Source organism: Lontra canadensis, unplaced genomic scaffold (genome assembly GCF_010015895.1).
Source record: "Lontra canadensis isolate GAN:19392208 unplaced genomic scaffold, GSC_riverotter_1.0 scaffold78, whole genome shotgun sequence".
In the NCBI taxonomy this organism is placed as follows: domain Eukaryota; kingdom Metazoa; phylum Chordata; class Mammalia; order Carnivora; family Mustelidae; genus Lontra; species Lontra canadensis.
The window spans coordinates 6,920,432-6,941,674 of record NW_022631072.1 but is presented as its reverse complement, the minus strand read 5'-3'; the positions used below and the strand labels follow the sequence as shown (position 1 = coordinate 6,941,674).

Here is a 21,243-nt window from a genome sequence, read left to right as displayed (position 1 = left end):
AAAACCCATGATTTTAAAGCACTAAGAATATATTTTATGGAAGATAGTGAATTGAAGAGTAAAATTCTTTCATTTTAATTTTTCCAGAAGTCATGTCATGGGGAGGGATGATATAATAGGAAACTGTAAGTTGGGCAGCATGATTTAAAGTAATTTCATACCAACAAAAATATGCAAATTGAAAAGACTAAGAAAAGTTATAATTGTGAATTTTGTTCATCACAGGTGTTACCAGAACCTCAAAGATAATCTATAAAACTCCTTTCTTGTTGGTTAGACCTAAGTGTCCCTATAAATCTTCAAATTATTAGATGTGTAAGGGACCTCTGTGAGTCTGCCACAGGGCTATGTGTAATCTTTGGACAAAAACTTTCTGAAGGTTGCTTAAACTACCTAGTCCTCCTCCTAATTTAAATCAGTCAGCTGAATCTCTCCAGACCTAATAGAATAATTGCTGGAAACTCTAATAATGCTGTTTCTATTTATTTAATAAAACAAACAAACTCATCAAAAATATAGGTACTGTAGTAATTAAAACCTTAATACTTTTCATATCAGTAATTTTCTGTGTACTGTGATACAAGCAAAATGCTAATGCTTGTATACATTATCTCTAAGTTTTATTACTCCACAAATTAACTATTCTCATCCCTAGTTTGTAGAAGAGGTGCCTGAATCAGAAACTGATTGACTTTTAGTCCAGGTCCACAGGGCTCAAAGTGATAATGTTAGGGAACTTAGGTCTATTTGATCTTGTCCAAGATTTAAGATCGACACTTGGATGATGTTTAAGACTGTCAAAAGATTATGTTTTGTACTTGGGTTATTGGGATAGAAATATCTGCCTATATCTTACTGGTCTAAAGAAGTAAGTACAAGTTAGAGAAAATTACTAAATCTCTTAGTAATTGCACACTTCTTTATAATTCTCTTTTCATGAGTCTTACTAGCCATATATTGAATTATATTTTAAGAAAATTAACAAATTGAGGTATGTCCATGCTCTATGAATAATGATCATAAACTGAATTTTTTGATCTGATTATGGATATCATTTCAACTTACTAATACATTCTTATTACTATAACCATTTAAATAGTTTTTACATGTCTTTAAAAGTAAATGCCACTTGTCCTCAACTTAAATTTCTTATTTCAAAGTTTTTTTTAAATTGGATTATTTAAAAAATAGAATTTGTTTTCCTGTAGACCCCACAAAATCCCATACTTTCTTTGAAGTTTAATAATACTATTTAACATGTTTTTAATAACCACTGTTGTTCAGTAGAACATAGCTTTTTTTTTTTTTTTTTTTCCATAGAAACAGTTATAGATACCAGGAATGTGCCTTTAGGGTTTTAGGATCCCAGGTTCCTTTGGAAAGAAGAATAGAGGTATAAGGCTTGTAGATATTTCCAGATACCAATAATACATTAATTTTTGTTCTGCATAAAGAAAAAACATCTTTTGTTATAGTTAATTCCAGGTATCCTGAATTAGGTAAAGTGAACATTTCTCCCCTCCCCCAAATTGGAGCTTCCCTTTCTAGGTTAAGGATGATCTATTTAGTAATGTGTACTACTTAAGTATTTTCCATGATCATGGGTAATTTTGCCTTGCCTGCTTAGCTTACATTTCCAAATAGCAGTATGTATATTCATAGATGAACCACTTACAATTAAATGTTGTTGGTAGTCACAGGCCTTAGAAAAAGTTAAGCTAAATTGTATATTTTTTAAAATTTTTAATCAGTGTGTCAAATTTGTAGTATATGATTTTTAAACACGTTTTTCTTTTAATTTTTCAGGAGGTCCTAGGTTATAAAATTGACCACCAGGTTTCTGTTTACATAGTAGCAGTATTAGAATACATTTCTGCAGACATTTTAAAGCTGGTGGGGAATTACGTACGAAATATACGGCATTATGAAATTACAAAACAGGATATTAAAGTGGCAATGTGTGCTGATAAGGTAAGATACTGATCTCTATGTTTTGTTCTTAAATTTTTATTCCTGATTTATTGAATACTAACATACTATTCAGACAATAAAATTATATATTATGTGTTAGGGTATATTTCCAGTAACCTAATAGCAAGTACTCAAGATAACACTTCCTGGAAATAGAATATTTTATATATATATATATATATATATATATACACACACACACACACACATATACACACACACACACACACACATATATAAATGTATGTATAGTACTAAACTGTTTAAACATGTCAGGCAGTTTTCTTTCATGTGTTCATGCAAATAGGGGTAATACTAGTAATTATCTCTTATTAGTGAAATTCTTTAAATCATTTTGATTGGGACATTTAGAAAATTATGGATTTTTTAAAACAAATTTTGAAAATGTAAAAATACTAAACTCTTGAGTTTTATTTCAATACTTAACTATCTATAGATACTACTTGTTTGGTTTTATTATAATGTTAAGTGCAAACAGTTATTGAAAGTTGAGCATATATGAAATTTATCTCATTTGGTCTTTAGGGTACCCCTCTAAGGTAGATGCTCTTATAAAAGGGAAACTGAAGTTCAGAGAGATAAAGAAATTGGTCCAGGATTTCTTAGAAGTTTCAAAGCCTAGACTTAAGACTCTAGATCTGAGTCTAAAGCTTTTACTTATTTACTAGATTGCCTTGATATTTTCATTTCCTAAAAATGATTTTGTAGAAAAGAAAGGCTCCAGAGTTGATGATGGGAAACTTCTATTTGTGAAACAAGCAGAAAGTAATCCAAGATAAAATATAATTTAATTGTGTTGTAGGGATAATGGTGTAGAAATTTACAGAAGTGGAAAGATGAGGTTTAGCAAGAGTAATAATAGTAGACTTCTTTGAATAGTAGACTTCTTCTTTGGATAGTAGACTTCTTTAATAATAATAAGGACTAGTTTTGATCAGTCTCCAACAATTGTAATCAAGGAGGCCAGTTAGCACACTGTGAATTATTCAGAGATGGGGTGGTGAGGCCCTGGAATGAGGTGATAATGGCAAGGGTATGAAACAGAGGAGACTAAGTCAGAGAGAAATCTAACAGAATTTGGAAACAAATTTGAAGTAGTAGATTAACAAGAGACAGACAGAAACTAGTATTAATAGAGGACTTGGAGGAGGCAGTTTGTGATATTAGATGGAGAATTCTGTTTTAGAGAAGATATGGAGGAGGCAGTAGCAATAGAGCCAAGAAGAGATTATTGTGTATCTGCTTTTTATCACTTAAGAACTGTATTCAAAGAGCAACTTCTGGTGCTTGACTTCAACTATAGGTTCATATTTTATTGTACTTGTCTTATCTCTCTGACTCTCTAGGTATTAATGGACATGTTTCATCAAGATGTAGAAGATATAAATATATTATCTTTAACTGATGAAGAGCCTTCCACCTCAGGAGAGCAAACTTACTATGATTTGGTAAAAGCATTTATGGCAGAAATTCGACAGTACATAAGGGAACTAAATTTAATTATAAAAGTTTTTAGAGAGCCCTTTGTCTCCAATTCAAAATTGTTTTCAGCTAATGTAAGTATTGTTGTGTACACATATATCATTGCATGTGTTGTTAATTTTACATGAGCACTCAAATTTGAATTTGTGTGGTTCACGATTGCTAACTTGTCAAATTTTTTTTAAGTTGTGGGATTTAATTCATAGTGTCTGATCTCAGAGTTGCTACAAAAGGTTCAGTAAATTCAACATCAAAAATTAAAGGACACATTATAAACTAGACTGAATTATATATAAATAAACTTAAAGAATCTTCTGTGTACTCCAAGGAATAAAGCCTCTTGTTAAGGTGGAAGATTTATGTTTGTTTAATTTGACTCATTTAAGTCATTTAACTAATACTTCATCAATGCTGCCTATATATGTTGTTAGGCATCATGTAGCCCTTAGCAGTGGGTATTCAGAGATAAATAAGACCATTCCTTCCCTCAGTTGGGAGGCTAGTCAAGACCGAAATGTAAACTTGAATATTAAATGACAATATAGTATGGTAATTACCATAATAAAGTATGACCACAATATATCTTGGGGGGCAAAAAGAGAGAGCCAGTAACGAGCATTAGAGAAGGGATCACTGATCTTACAATAGTAATCAAACCAACCTAACTGAATCCTGGGGAAATGCACTGAGTGGTGAAAACAGCTGAGAGTGTCTAAGGGGGTTACATCTAGTAATTCCTAGAAGTCTAGCCATGGATGACTGTCAAAAACGTAGTGCTTACTGCAGAAGCTGAAACTGGGGCTCAAGGCATGGCCATGGATGGCCATTAGAAGTTACAGGAGTAGGGCGCCTGGGTGGCTCAGTGGGTTAAGCCTCTGCCTTCGGCTCAGGTGATGATCTCAGGGTCCTGGGATTGAGTCCCGCATCGGGCTCTCTGCTTTACAGGGAGCCTGCTTCCTCCTTTCTCTCTCTTTGCCTGCCTCGCTGCCTACTTGTGATCTCTCTCTGTCAAATAAATAAATAAAATCTTAAAAAAAAAAAAAGTTACAGGAGTGGTTTATGATTTGCACAAATCTTTAGAGTAAAAAAAAAAACATTGAATTGTTCATTTTAAATGGATGAGTTATATTCTATGTGAATTTTACCTTAATAAAGTTGTTTTTAAAAATAAAGGAGCAAAGCAGCACCTGGCTGGCTCAACCAGTGGATCGTGTGACTCTTGATCTCAGGGTTCAAGCCCCCATTGTGTAGAGAGATTACTTAAAAATAAAATTTTTTAAAATAAAGGAGTAGGGGATGTTAGGGTGGCTTGGTTAGTTAAGCGGCTGCCTTTGGCTTAGGTCATGATCCCGGGATCTTGGGATCAAGTCCTGCATTGGGCTCCTTGGTCAGTGGGGAGCCTGCTTCTCTCTCTGCCTGCCGCTCCCCCTTCTTATGCTCTCTCTTTCTCTCTCTGACAAATAAATAAATAAAAGATTTTTTAAATTAATAAAATAGAAAGGAGTAAAGAATAGGTAAAGATCTCTTAAGACACAAAAATCAAGAACCATAATAAAAAATTAATGAATTGGACTTCAATAAAATGAAAAACTTTTGCTCTTCTAAAGACACTGCCATAAAAATAAAAAGCCACAGAATGGTAGAAGCTATTTGTAATACATATACCTGACAAAGGACTTGAATCCAGAATATATAAGGAACTTTTACAATTCAATAATTGGAATAACAGCCTGATATTTTTAAGTGGGTAAAAAATTCACAGATTTTATGAAACTAGCTATACCAGTGGCCAAAAAACACATTGAAAGATGCTCAACATCAGTATCCTATGGAAATGCAAATTAAGACCACAATGAGACATTACTACAGACTCAATAGATAGAAAGGCTGTAATTAAAAAGACTGACAATACCAAATGCTGAAAAGAATGTGGAGCAACTGCTTGTGGGAATGTTGTCTAGTACAAATACTTAGGAAAAGAGTTTGGCTGTTTTGTGTAACATTAAATATAAACTAGGCATTCTACCAGCAATTCCACAGCTAGGTTTTTACCCAGAAGAAATGAAAACATGTCCACACAAAACTTGTTTGCGAGTGTTCATGGCAGCTTTATTTGTAATGGCCCAGACTTGAAACAACCCAAATATCCATCAGCGGGTAAATGAATACACAAATTGTGGTATGTCCATACAAAGGAAGACTACTCAGAATTAAAAGGAATGAAGTAGTTATAAAAGCAACAGTAAGGGGACGCCTGGGTAGCTCTGTTGGTTAAGCGTCTGCCTTTGTCTCGGGTTGTGATCCTAGGATCCTAGGATCCTGGGATCAAGTCCTGTGTGGGTCTTCTCTTTTTTAATTTTTTTTTTAAGATTTTATTTATTTATTTGACAGACAGAGATTACAAGTAGGCAGAGAGGCAGGCAGAGAGAGAGGAGGAAGCAGGCTCCCTGCTGAGCAGAGAGCCCGATGTGGGGCTTGATGTGGGGCTTGATCCCAGGACTCTGAGATCATGACCTGAGCCGAAGGCAGAGGCTTTAACCCACTGAGCCACCCAGGCGCCCCCTGTGTTGGGCTTCTTGCTCAGTGGGGACCCTGCTTCTCCTATGCCTGCCTCTCCCATTGTTTGTGCTCATGCCCTCTCTCTGACAAATAAATAAAATATTAAAGAAAAAAGCAACATTAAGGATGCATCTCAAAAACATTAGCCAAGAAACTAGACAAATAAGATTATATATGATCCCATTTTTTAATAATCTAGAATTCTAATCTATAGTGACAGAAAGCAGATCACTAGTTTCCTGGGAGCAATAATGGTGATTATTGAGGATGGGGCATAAGGAAACTTCTTAAGGTAATAAGACTTTTGTGTCTTGACTATGGTCATAGTTACAAGAGTGAATAACTACATAAAATCTATCCAGAAGCACATCAAAGTAGATTTATCTTATTGGATATGAATCCTGCCTCAATGTTGATTTGATTAAAAAAAAAGTCACTACTAAAAATCAAATAAAAAAATAGTAACTGAATAATTGTAATTAGTTCTTGTTTTTCAGTTACCTAGGCATTTTTCTAAAAGTTAAAATTGACAGTGTTTGGGGCACCTGGGTGGCTCAATTGTTATGTGTCTGCCTTCAGCTCAGGTCATGATCCCAGGGTCCTTGGGATCAAACCCTGCATTGGGCTCCCTGGTCAGTGGGATGCCTGCTTCTCCCTCTCCCACTCCTTCTGCTTGTATTCCTTCTCTCACTGTCTCTCTCTCTCTCTCTGTCAAATAAATAAAATCTTAAAAATAAATTAAAATTGACAGTATTTGGTTTTGTGAGGGTTTGGTTAGACTGTTACTCCCCTATGCTACATGTGGGAGGGTAAACCAGTGGACTCTAAAAAGCTATCCACTGACATTTTATTTATTTATTTATTTTTTATTGAGGCATTAATTACTTTTATATATATTTTTTTCTTTAAATTAACATATAATGTATTATTAGCCCCAGGGGTACAAGTCTGTGAATTTCCAGGTTTACACGCTTCACAGCACTCACCATAGCACATACCATTCCCAATGTCTGTAATCCAAACAACCTCACCCTATACTCCCCTCCCCCCGGCAACCCTCAGTTTGTTTTGTGAGATTAAGAGTCTTCATGGTTTGTCACCCTCCCAATCCCATCTTGTTTCAGTTAATCTTTTCCTACCCCCCAACCCCCCCCATCTTGCTTCTCAACTTCCTCATATCAGGGAGATCATATGATAGTTGTCTTTCTCTGATTGACTTATTTCGCTAAGCATAATACCCTCTAGTTCCAACCATGTCATCACAAATGGCAAGATTTCATTTCTTTTGATGGCTGCATAGTATTTGTGTGTGTGTGTGTGTGTGTGTGTACCACATCTTCTTTATCCATTCATCTGTTGAGGGACATCTAGGTTCTTTCCATAGTTTGGCTATTGTAGACACTGCTGCTATAAACATTCGGGTGCACATGCCCCTTCGGATCACTACATTTGTATCTTTAGGGTAAATACCCAGTAGTGCGATTGCTGGGTCATAGTGTAGCTCTATTTTCAACTTCTTGAGGAACCTCCATGCTGTTTTCCAGAGTGGTTGCACCAGCTTGCATCCCCACCAACAGTGTAGGAGGGTTCCCCTTTCTCTGCATCCTTGCCAGCATCTGTCATTTCCTGACTTATTAATTTTAGCCATTCTCACTGGCGTGAGGTGGTATCTCACTGTGGTTTTGATTTGTATTTCCCTGATGCCGAGTGATGTGGAGCACTTTTTCATGTGTCTGTTGGCCATCTGGATGTCTTCTTTGCAGAAATGTCTGTTCATGTCCTCTGCCCATTTCTTGATTGGATTATTTGTTCTTTGGGTGTTGAGTTTGATGAGTTCTTTATAGATTTTGGATACTAGCCCTTTATCTGATATGTCATTTGCAAATATCTTCTCCCATTCTGTCTTCACTGACATTTTAAATATGTAACCCCATGGTAGAAGTCTATCCAGGAATCTAACCTGCAGAAAATCTTACAGGAGTCACTAGGCATTGTATTGAGCATTCTTGTATGTATGCATATTTGTAATAAAAATGAGATGATAGACGAATAGAATGAAGAAATGAAATAAAAGGGCAGTACATATGGACTCATGAATTTTTTTGTCACTACTGGTAGAACAAGAGCTTGGCATGTCCCAAGAAGGCCCAGGTAAGAAGAGAAGAGCTGAGGCAGTTAGGAAGCACACATAAGCATTTCTACTACATATCAAAGTAGGGTGGTTGCTTTGAAGGAAAGCACTATATGACTGAATTGCTAACTGAACGAGCCATTTTCTTCATGAGACACTACTTTACCTGAAAGAATGACTGACAGACTGTGGTTATTCAGAATTGTATATTTGGCAGACATTTCTCAAAAATAAGTGAAGTGGGGGGATAAAATGAACAAACCTGTCACTTCGAGGAAAGTGACAGTATTTGTTGATAGTGTTAAAAATTAATTTTTATCCGCTCACACTGCCGGTGTGTGTTACGGTGGTGATAATGGATTTGGTCTTCTAATTTTCTGTAGTGAAATTTGTTAAATGTGTTAACATTTGGAAGATTTGTGGAATTCAGTGGACTCCAGGTGACCAAATTCATAATGCTACAAAACCACACATCAGTAAAGAATCCACTCAGAGTTTAATATAGACTGATGGATTTTAACGTAGAAGTACAGAATTGATATGGGTTCAGATTCCACATTGCAACTAACATTTAAGAAACTACCATTTGTTGACTTTTGGTGTAATATCATAAAAGGCTGTCTACTTCATTTATATGAAATGTCCAAAATAGGCAAATCCATGGAGTTAGAAAATAGATTAGTGGTTGCCAGCCCCAGGGCAGAAAAGAATGGTGAGTGCTGCTAATGGATGTAGACCTTCTCTCTGGGGTGATAATGATATTCTGGAATTTGATAGTAGTGATAACAGCTCTGAATATGTGAAAACCATTGAATAGTGCACTTTAAAGGGTGAATTTTATGGTAAATGACTTATATCTCATTAAAGAAACTCTACTGAAAAAAAAAACAATCTACAGTTATTTGAATAGACCATTAAAATATTCCTCCCTTTTCCACCTATCTGTGTGAAGCTGGATTTTCTTTGTATGCTTTTATCAAAAACAGTGTATCACAACAGATTAAATGCAGCTATCTTCTATTAAGCCAGATGGTAGAGATTTACAGAAATGTAAAACAGTGCCATTCTTCTCACTAAATTTTTTGCTTTTAAAAGTACTGTATATTATTTTGAGAACCATTGCCCTAAAGAAATGTATTTGCAAATTGTACACCTTTGCAAAAAGAATTCTTGAATTGTCTTTTACTTGCATTTGTAAGTTAAAATTTCTCACTGCATTTGCCATGTTAAATTTCATGATTATAAAATGACTTACTGGCTCAAAATTTGTTTTTTATTCTATAACCTAACTGAATTTGCTTTTCCTCCCAACAGGATGTAGAAAATATATTTAGTCGTATAGTAGATATACATGAACTTAGTGTAAAGTTACTGGGCCATATAGAAGATACTGTGGAAATGACTGATGAAGGTAGCCCCCATCCCTTAGTAGGAAGCTGCTTTGAAGACTTAGCAGAGGTAAGTAATTAATTACACACCAAAAAAAAAGTCTGCATGAAAGCTCTTCATTTGCGTTAAAATTGGAATCTTAATTCTTGTTTCCAGCTAAAATCATAGATATTGACTGCTGACTACTCAGTCATATTATCTGTTCCTCAGAGGCTCATTGTCAACATTTGTTTCTGTTATCTTACGAAACCCACAAAAAACTAGCCTCTCATTCATTATAAAAAAAACAGATCCCCCAGAGGGGAGGCATTTACAGCTGACAGTCCATCATGTCTTCTATAGCAAAGCTAAGAAAAGACCGTGAATGCCCTGTCATTGAAGCAGCCATGGAAGTTGGACCTGAGGTTAGATACTTGTGTTCCAGCCTCAGTTCTGCAGCTTAGTTGTATGTGACTGTGGGCAATTTATCTCCAATCTCTAAATCCCCATATTTGTATTTCTAAAGTAGGGAATAACAATAGTAGGACTCAGGATTTTGTAAAAATTAAAGTAACCTACCTAAAATATTTAGCTAACTACCTTCACACTGTACATTATTATTTAGAATAGGAGGAGTGAAGTGAACAGGAAAATCAAGTCTAGGACCTGGATGAATAAAATGTTATGGGGGTGGAAAAATAGTAACTTTCTCCTTGTGTATTCAAATGCTAAAATACAGGATTTAGTCCTAATAAGTTAGTACTGGTCGTCATTCTGAGATTTTTTTTTTTTTTTTAGTTTTTTTTTTTTTTTAGTTTTTTTTTAAGATTTTATTTATTTGACAGACAGAGATCACAAGTAGACAGAGAGGCAGGCAGAGAGAGAGGAGGAAGCAGGCTCCCTGCCGAGCAGAGAGCCCCATGTGGGGCTCGATCCCAGGACCCTAGGATCACGACCTGAGCCGAAGGCAGAGGCTTTTAACCCACTGAGCCACCCAGGCACCCCTCATTCTGAGATTTTTAGCTCTTACTTTATTCTGACTCTAAAATCCACAAACATAAGTTTGAGTTTATAAAACAAAAAAATTAAGATTTTTACTGGTAAGCTTAAGCTTCACAATACCCCTTCATTCTTGCTTCAAACATACAGAAGTCATAAAGTGTATTTTTTTTAAAGGACTATACATAACTAGGCTCAAAAATAAGATCAGAAATAGAGTAAACATTCAAAGTAATGAGCTCCGGTAGTTGGGTGTTGCCCTTGAGGATAATGAAGACTAAATGTGCTCTATGAAAGTGAGCAAGGCTTCTTGCTCCAGGATCCTGATTATAAGAAGATGATGGAGCAATCCTACAACTTTCTCCCTGCAAGGTTTGGACTTGAGGTCGGGGACAAAGAAACACTACCTTATAACAAAAATACTTTAAAACTTAACAAATTATCCTACAGTATTAAGCTGGTATGATTACAGAGCCTGAGACCCCAAAATCATTTACAGAGCAGGTTCAGGTCTACAAGAGTGACCATAAATGGATGGGAGAGAAAAAAAGGAAACCAGAAATTAAAAGCCTCCCCCTAAGAAGTCTATATAATACAGAATTCCAAAATACAAGACAAATTCTAATGTTTAGAGTGCTATCTAACAAAATCAACAATTAGAAAATGAATTCATTTCAGATGAAATTAATTTTGTACAATAGACATACAAAGAGTTTAAAAGAAGTTTAGGATGCTCAGATAAATGAAGAACTGTGATCCATTTATAAAGAAGATGTGCTGAAACAAAAATAGGTGGAAAGAAAATAACAGGCAAGTATCAAAAAAATACAGGGATATTGGGAATTAAATATAAATAAAAACTCAGTATGTAGTAAACATTTGCTAAACTCAGTTCAAGGAGAAAATTAATGAATTGGAAAAAGGAATTGAGGACGGAATGTGACACAGAGAAACCACAATTAGAATGCGAAAGAATAGCTTAAGAGTAATAAAGGCTACATTGAAGGGCTTTGATGTCATCTAATAGGAGTTTCAGTTAAAGAATGATGGAGAAGAAATACTTGAAGAGGTAAAAATTGAGAATTTACCAGAAATGAAGACATGAGTTCCCAGATCAGAAATGAATTCCAAATACTGGACAGGATTAATAAAAATAAACCTACAGCCAAAAACATTCTAGTGAAACTATAGAACATCAAAGATAAAGAGAAAAATCTTAAAATTTGTGAGAGAAAAGAGAGTAGTACTTGAAAAGAACTACAAATAGAATGACAGAAGGCTTCTCTTTAACAGTAGAGGCTAACAGTTGAGTGGTAGCTTCAAGTACTAAGGGAAAATGGAATTTTCTGCCCAATTGAACTTTTATTCAAGATGAGTTTAGGGTCCCTGGGTGGCTCAGTTGGTTAAGTGACTCCCTTCGGCTCAGGTCATGGTTCCGGAGTCCTGGGATCGAGTCCCGCATTGGCTTCCTGCTCAGCAGGTAGCCTGCTTCTCCCTGTTCCTGTCCTCTCTCACTATGTCTGTCTGGCTCTCTCCAATAAATAAATGAAATATTTAAAAAAAAAAAAGTGAGTTCAAAGTTTAAGATAATAAAACTTGTAGAAGCAAATGTAAGAGATCTTCATGACCTTAGAATAAGAAAAGCTTTCTTTCTTTCTTTTTTTTTAGATTTTATTTATTTATCTGACAGAGAGATAGAGATCACAAGTAGGAAGAGTGGCAGGCAGAGGGAGAGGGAAAAGCAGGCTCTCTGCTGAGCAGGGAGGCCGATGTGGGACTGGATCCCAGGATGCTAGGATCATGACCTGAGCTGAAGGCAGCTGCTTAACTGACTGAGCTACCCAGGCACCCCAAATAAGGAAAGATTTCTTAAGATACCAAAACCATGAAAGAAAATAATAATAAACTGGACTTCTTTAAAGGTAAGAACATCTGGATCGATAACCAAAATTAAGAGTGTGAAAAAGCGAGCTGTAGATGGTATCTATAGTATTTGTAGTATCTATAGCCAATGAAAGACTCCTATCCAGAGTATGTAAAATCAGTAACTTAAAGACAGTGTAGTTTTTTTAGAAAATAGAAGACCTAAGCAGATATTTCTTGAAGAAAGAAAGTTCAGCATCATTATTCATCAAGGAAATGCAATGTAAAACCATTGAACAGTTGGAACTCTACATTGCTGATGGATGGGATATAAAATGGTACAGCCCCTTCAGAAAACTGGCTTATCTACTAAAATTAAGCCTACAGTGTACCACATGATCAAGCAGTTTCACTCTTGCGCAGATACCAAACAAAAATGGGTGCCCATGTTTACCAAAAAACATGTTTAAAAATGTTCACAGCAGGTTTAGTCATAGTGAATTATTTGTCATATATTCACACAGTGAAATGCTATGACAAAAAGAATGAACAACCGATTTTTTTTAAAAAGGGCAACATGGTGAACCATATAAGGACATTCAAAATACTATGTAATTCCACTTGTAGGAGGTTCAAAACCATGTAAACACGGCAAACCCAAGATTTATGTAGTATATTAGGCAAGTTTAGTATAGTTGCCACATAAAAGATTAGCATAAAAACTGATAGCGTTACTGTGCTCAGTTATAAACCATTGTACATGACATTAAAGGAAAAACGCCATTCACTATAGAAACAAAACTACATGACACTCAGAAATAAGCCCAACAAATATTCTAGACCAGTTAAGAAAATCATAAAATAATTAGGTTCATAAAGAAGATGTGAATACGTGGAAATACATATTATGTTCATGTATGGAAAGACCCAATAGTATAATGATACTAGTCTCCCAAATAATCTCTAAATCCAGTGCATAGCACACTAGTCTTAAAACTCATGTGGAAGAATGAAGGGACAAAAATTAAAATTTTGAGGAAGAACAAGTTAAGAGTATTTGTCTTGTCAAATTTTAAAATTTACTATGTAGTCACAGTAAGTAGCACGGTATTGGTGAAGGTATAAACAAACTGTGCAACAGAATAGACTGTCCTGGAAAAAACACACATACACACATATGTGACTGAGATTGCAATTATCAACCAGTAGAGAAAGAAAAAACGAATTAAAAAATTGTGTTGGGTCAAAACTGGTTATCCATTTGGAAAGAAAAAATTCCATCCTTAGCTCATGTCATACCCAAGTTCTCAACAGATTAAAAATCCAAAAATGAGAAGCAAACTTTAAAAGTTCAGAAGAGAATATAGGAGAATATGTTTATGACTTTGAGATAGGAAGGGTTTCTTAAAGAATATTGAGAGTGCAAACCATGAGAAATTAAAATTTTAAAACTTCTGTTTACAAGCATGGAGGTTCCTCAAAAAGTTGAAAATAGAGCTGCCCTGTAACCCAGCAATTGCACTATTGGGTATTTACCCTAAAGATACAAATGTAGTGATCCGAAGGGGCATGTGCACCCGAATGTTTATAGCAGCAGTGTCTACAATAGCCAAACTATGGAAAGAACCTAGATGTCCCTCAACAGATGAATGGATAAAGAAGATGTGGTATAGATGTAGATATACAATGGAATACTATGCAGCCATCAAAAAATGAAATCTTGCCATTTGCAATGACATGGTTGGAACTAGAGGGTATTATGCTGAGCAAAATAAGTCAATCAGAGAAAGACATTATCATATTATCTCCCTTATATGAGGAATTTGAGAGGCAACATGGGGAGTTTGGGTGTAGGGAAGGAAAAATTAAACAAGATGGGATCAGAAGGGAGACAAACCGTAAGAGACTCTTAATCTCAGAAAACAAACTGAAGGTTGCCGGGGGGAGGGGGCTAGGGAGAGGGTGCTTGAGTTATGGACATTGGGGAGGGTATGTGCTATATGTTAATTTAAAAAAACCAAACTTCTGTTTACAAAAAGACACTATAAAGTTATGAGAAACATGAAAGAATGAATTTGAACTTTTTGCCTCACTCCATATACAAACATAAAATGGATCTAATGTAAGAGCTAAAATTATAAAACTCTTAGAAGAAAGCATGGCTTAATCTTCAAAACCTTGGCTTTGGCAAAGGATTCTTAGATACGACACCCAAAGCATGAGCTACAAAACAAAAAATAACATAGTTCAGATTTGTGTGCTGATAGGAGGGAGGGAGGTGTTGTTAAAGGGCAACAAGAGAGGGGCACCTGGCTGAGTGGAGCGTGAGACTTGATCTCGGGTTTTGAGTTTGAGCCTCACGTTGGGTGTAGAGATTACTTTAAAAAAATAAAACCTTAAAAAAGTTTTTCTTAAAAAAAAGGCAATCTCAGATCCCTGATGCATACTTTACATCAGTGTCAATGGCCAGATTGTGATATTGCATCATATTGTACTATTGCAAAATGTTACCATGATGGGAAACTGAGTAGTGTGCACACATGAAACTACATGTGAATCTAAATTATCTCAAAAATACCTATATACAATAAAATGTTATAGAGTTTAGAATAAATGAATGGAAGAAACCATATTAAGACAAATGGATAAATCTTGGACACAACTTTGAATGTAAAGTGCAAATTGCAAAAGAATAAATACATTATGGTATTTATATAAAGTTTGAAAACATTGCCTTATTTCTTGATACATGTGTAATTATATAAAAACATACATGGAAATGATAAAATTCAAATTCAGGACAGTGATTTCCTTTGGGGATCAATAAGGGAGGACATAAGCTTGTGAAAGGGGGCTCAGGAAGATCAATTACCACGATGGTGTCTTACTTTTTTTTTTTTTTTAAAGCTGAAACAGGTTTATAAGATTAAGTTGAACTATTTTGAGCCACATGGTGAATATAGTTATGTTAGGTTTTTCTCTGTATTTTTCTATGTGTTTGGAATATTCTACATTTTTAATCATTAATACACAATTACATATATTGATAATCAAATTTTTATGAATCTTTTAAGTATTGATTTTAACCTATAAACTAATCATAAAATCTGTTAACTTATACAAGGATTCTTAGAAGTGCTTGCAATTCTATGTATTTATCCTCAAGAATAAAACTGTGAGGAGAGGTTGGATTCCTAGTTAGTAGTTAGTTTTTTTCTCTGTTGAAACGTGCTATTTTAGAATGATAATACTGGGGACCTTTTATTCACTGCTTACTATGTACATGCATAGTAAGCATTTTGCTTATGATACCTCATTTAATTCCTAAAACAACCCCTTGAAAGTAGGTACTATCCATTTTTCAATGAAGAAACTGGCTTAATTTATCAAAGCTCACACAGCTAATAAGTAGTATAATCAGAATGGGAATTTGGATCCCTGTGACTCTAAAGTTATGCTCTTAAGCCACTTTGCTGTATAGCCTTTAGTTTTTGCATGTAGTTGTCCTAAAAATTCTGTAGTAAATTAGAGTTCATTGAAAGAGGGGGAGGACAAACATTATTTGCTGTTCCAGATGATTTCTAGAGTTCAAGAGACCCGTGATAAAAGCATCAGATCACATTTTTATTTCTCTGTCCCATCTATTCTGCTCATACCTGACTCCCTTCTGTTACTATTTTTGGAACCTTACCATCCGTTCTTGTAAAATCTGGAGTGGACTGCAATTTCCAGTGTTATATTATCATAGAAATTTTTAGTTGGGAAAGTAGTTGAAGGAGTTGAAATTGGGAAATGAATCAGGAGTTAGTTCAAGGAATTTAATGACTTAGAACTTTATATGCCATATTGTATTTCACAAAGACTAGAACTCAGGTCTTCTGATTTCTGATCTTGTATTGTTATCATTCAGTCTTTCCTTAAAAAAAAAAAAAACCTAAGAAACGACATTAAGGGTAATGAACATAAACATCACTTGAGCTGTCAGTCCCTCTTTCTTCTGTACTCCTCCACTAGATGTCCTCTTTCTCTTTCTAGAATTCCCCATCCTAGAAATGAGCTCTAGCTAGAATCTAGAGCGCAATTTTCATAAGTTTGTTTTGTTTGTTTTTTAACAAGGAATAGGGCAGAGGATGGCTCCTTCTAAAATCAAGACACCGATTCTCTTTTTCCTCAGGAATCATCAAAACCCATAGATTGTACTCTTTTAGACCTAACCATTCAAATTGTTTAGTTCATTTATGATTGATGATAGTAGAATTTTTGGCAATTTGGATAAACTCTTGTTTAATTGCTTGTGAAAACTATAACAATTTTAGATGATACAGACTGCTACCTTTGGCTTGAAGAATGTGAAAGTAAAAGTCTATCAATAAGAAATAACCATGAGAAAATAAATGTTGGATGCCCCTATTCCAAAGGTTTATACTTTACCTCATTGTTGATATCTGTATTTGTTGTTATTCCAGCTAAATTTTGTTTTCCAGAACCAAAGTCTTGCCATTCTTATGACCACTTTTGTTGATAATGCTCTACTAGAATCCTTTGAGGAGAGGTGTCATAACCTATAAGGATATCATTATTCATCAGAAAGAACTGATTTACTTATCTCTTCTGGAGAATATTAAACTTGTCCTTAATTAAAATCATAATGGATAGCCATGTAATTTTGTTTGAGGCTTAAAAAGAAGCACATAACTGTGCTAGCTTGGATGTGCCTATAGTTTAATCTTTCTGTATTTCTGGTGGTAAGTTATTTAAGTTTTAACTTGGAGAAAGATTATCTATGTTTTACATTATTTTCTAAGGAACTGGCATTTGATCCATACGAATCATACGCTCGAGATATCTTACGGCCTGGTTTTCACGATCGTTTCCTCAGTCAGTTATCGAAGCCTGGAGCAGCACTCTATTTACAGGTACACTAATTTTTAAATCAAGATATATGATGTCTGAAAAGTAAACTTAAAAAAAAATTAATTACTTTGTTTTTTAGTCAATAGGCGAAGGCTTCAAAGAAGCTGTTCAGTATGTTTTACCCAGGCTACTTCTAGCCCCTGTTTACCACTGTCTGCATTACTTTGAACTTTTGAAGGTAAGAAAACTCTTACTGCTATTTATAAAACATTCAGATGTGATGCAACTTTTTTTTTTTTAAAGATTTTATTTATTTATTTGACAGAGAGAGATCACAAGTAGGCAGAGAGGCAGAGAGAGAGGAAGGGAAGCAGGCTCCCCGCTGAGCAGAGAGCCCGATGCGGGGCTTGATCCCAGGACCCTGAGACCACGACCTGAGCCGAAGGCAGAGGCTTAACCCACTGAGCCACCCAGGCGCCCCGTGATGCAACTTTTTTTTACCAATTTAGTTGTGCGTTATTATGTTAGCACCCAAGAACATTAATCTATATCTAATTGTTTTTTCTCGTTAAGAATAAATGTAAATGAGTCTGCAAAAGAGTGCCGTATTTTCTCTAGTTTTACTAGTGGTTTTTAGAGCAATTATCAGATTTTTATCTTGTACCCTTTTGCTTATGTAGCCAATTGTTTAGAAACAATCTTAGGTTTCTGCATCCATATCTCCATTTTCGGACCTCAGCAGATTGATTCAGGCACTTAGCTAAGGGACCCAATGTAGAGAGAAGACCAAAGTAATGGAGAATATTAATCACCTAATTTTCATCGCTCAAGTTTATAACTATCTCTATACAACAGCTTCACATTACCTTAGAAACAGTGAATTATGTATAATCCCAGTAAAAATTCCTTATTCAGTCACAGTTCAAAATATACAATTTAAGAAGCACTGTCTAAAAGGAAAGGATTTTGAGTTTTTTCCCCCTCTTCCTTTTACACACTGAAATTAGGGAAAAAGGGACACTTAGCCTGTATAAGTTATAATTCATTGGTATAGCTCAAAGTGATTTACTTTTCCGGTGTCTGGGTGGCTCAGTTGTTAAGCACCTGCCTTTGGCTCAGGTCATGATCCCAGGGTCCTGGAATCGAGCCCTGTGTTGGGCTCCCTTCTCAATGTGAAGCCTGTTTCTCCTTCTCCCACTCCCCTTGCTTGTGTTCCCTCTCTTGCTGTGTCTCTTGTCTGTCAAATAAATAAAATCTTAAAAGAAAAAAAAGCCATTTACTTTTAAACTTCTTATGTAAACATCTAATGATATCTTCTTTGGACTATGGATAATATGTCCTAAAAAACATCAGGTTTTTTTTTCAAAAATTTTAAATAAGGGATGAAATGATAGAGATACTCTGTTTACCCTTAATGGACTAGCCCCAAAGAGACAAAATAAGACATGGATTAATATTATTATTTCTTAAGCTTTTAAAAGAATGTTTGCTTCATTAAAGAAAAATTCTATTTAATATCATGATTTTGTTACAGAAAATTTATTAGTAGAAATTATATTTACAGTTTGCAGAAGTACATGCTGAAATGGGCTCTCTATAATGAATCAGTGAATGATGTCCCACTCTTTTTACATTGTAGTGATTTGGACCTTAGTTAGATTCTCAAGTAGGAATGTTTGAACTAGAGAAGGACCAAGGGAGGTAAAGGATTTAATCACCAAGCAGAATTACAGAGCTCTTAACTCTCCATTCTAGACTGAAAACAGCATACCATTTAAGGTCTTTGGTAAAATAGAATGATTATTTTAAGAGGATAATCAAGAGGAAGCATTTGTTATACAAAACCATTCTTTACAAAGAATTCATTATGACAAACCATAGTCCTAACAGGATATTTGCAAACAAGTTTGTTACATAGAATCCTTGTTTGTAATAGTTTATGTGATAATGGGATTTTAACCTGAGACTGTAATGAAATTCTGAAGCATTAAAAGCCAGATGAAACCCAGAAGCATTTTTTAATTTATAAATAAGAACAAGAAGTTCTGATGAAGGTTGAAAAGGCTGTAAAATCTAATCATCTTAATAATATAAGTAATTATTTACTCCCCCAAATACAGGCAATTAAAAATGTTTTAAATTGTTAAGTTGTGATAATAGAATTTTTAAATTAAGACATCATTCAGGAATTTAAAAGATTTCTACTGGTTTAAGCATATGTATCCCTAATTCATCTTACTGCCTAAGGTTCCACTGCAGAATTGCAGTATATTGAGTGGGAAACCTTGCCTAGTTAATCCCATGGACTGTGATCCCTCCTTTTTATTCTGCATCCCGTCAGTATTAATGTATTATTTGTACTTATTTTCAATTTCTATTTGTTGGTATGTTGCTTAATTAAATATTTTCATTGAGCAGTATTTTCAAGGAATATTCTTTGAGATGCTAGTCCCATGAGATATTCTAAATAAAAAGTTGTGGGGGAGGATGTGCAGTGGTCAGATATGTTGGAGAAAGACTACATCCTTAATTATATACTCCTAGAAATTTTCAAAATATGTTAGAATATTTAGACTTTGTAAAATTGTGCAATGAAGCAATCTAATGGTTTTCTAGAGTTTCCCAAATTAGATAAACCATGAAACCCTTCTATATTTTTGTTTTATGTTTGTTGAAGTATAATTAACACACAGTGTTGTATTAGTTTCGGGTGTATATTATAATGATTCAGTGCTTCTGTACATTACTTAGTGCTCCTTGAGATAGGTGTACTCTTAATCCCCTTAAACTACTTCAGGGGATTCTCACCTACCTTCCCTATGGCAACCATCAGTTTGTTCTCTGTATTTAAATTTGGTTTTTTGTTTGTCCTCTTTTTTCTTTGTTGTTCATTTGTTTTTTTCTTAAATTCCACAGATGAGTGAAATCATGTGGTATTGGTCTTTCTCTCATTGACTTATTTCATCTAGCATTACATTGCAGGTCCATCCATATTGTTAGAAATGGCAAAATCTCGTTCATTTTTATAAGCGGATAATATTCCATTGTATATGTATACCACATCTTCTTTATTCATCTATTGGTGGACACTTGGGCTGCTTCCATAATTTGGCTATGGTAAATAATGCTGTAATAAATGGAGTGTGTATATCTTTTCAAATTAGTGTTTTTATGTTCCTTAGGTAAATACCCAGTAGCGGAATTACAGGATCATATTTTTAATTTTTTGAGGAACCACCATACTATTTTTCGTAGTGTCTGACCAATTTACATTCCCACCAACAGCACATGAGGGTTCCTTTTTCTCCACATTCTCACCAGCACTTGTTATTTCTTGTGTTTTTTATTTTAGCCACTTTGATTAAGTGGAAGGTGATATCTCATTGTAGTTTTGATTTGTGTTTCCCTGATGATTAGTGATGTTGAGCATCTTTTCATGTGCTCTGTTGGATATCTGTATGTCGTCTTTGGAGAAATGTCTATTCATGTCCTCTACCCATTTTTTAATTGGATTACTTGTGGGTTTTGGCATTGAGTTGTATATGGGTTTTTTTGTTTTGTTTTGTTTTTGTTTTTTTTAAATATTTTATTTATTTATTTGTCAGAAAGAGAGAGCACAAGTGGGGGGGGGTGGGTAGTAGGCAGAGGCAGAGGGAGAAAAAGGTTCCCCACTGAGCAAGGAGCCCAATCCAGGACCCTGGGGTCATGACTTGAGCCAAAGGCAGATGCTTAACTGACTGAGCCACCCAGGGGTCCCTAAGTTTGTTTAGTATACATCATGGGTAGTAACCTCTTATTGGATCTATCATTTGCAAATATCTCCCATGCAATAGGGAGCCTTCTTATTTTTCTTGTTTGTTTCCTTCACTTTGCAAAAGCTTTTTATTTTGGTATAGACCCAAAGTTTAATTTTGCTTATTTTCCTTGCCTGAGGCGATATGTCTAGAAAAATGTTTCTATAGCCAATATCAATAAGAAATGAATGCCTGTTTTCT

The 21,243-nt window shown here is 34.9% G+C and overlaps 1 protein-coding gene across 2 annotated transcripts in view; it reads left to right on the top strand.

The window, feature by feature from the left end:
* The window catches only part of SOS1 (SOS Ras/Rac guanine nucleotide exchange factor 1), a 149,225-nt gene that overhangs the window by 72,646 nt on the left and 55,336 nt on the right, over positions 1–21,243 (top strand). For both annotated transcript variants that reach the window (XM_032881959.1, XM_032881960.1), the window contains exons 4-8: positions 1,807–1,971; positions 3,339–3,548; positions 9,479–9,622; positions 17,200–17,310; positions 17,388–17,486. In XM_032881959.1, the coding sequence (XP_032737850.1) occupies positions 1,807–1,971; positions 3,339–3,548; positions 9,479–9,622; positions 17,200–17,310; positions 17,388–17,486 (729 nt within the window). The remainder of the gene's footprint in view (positions 1–1,806; positions 1,972–3,338; positions 3,549–9,478; positions 9,623–17,199; positions 17,311–17,387; positions 17,487–21,243) is intronic.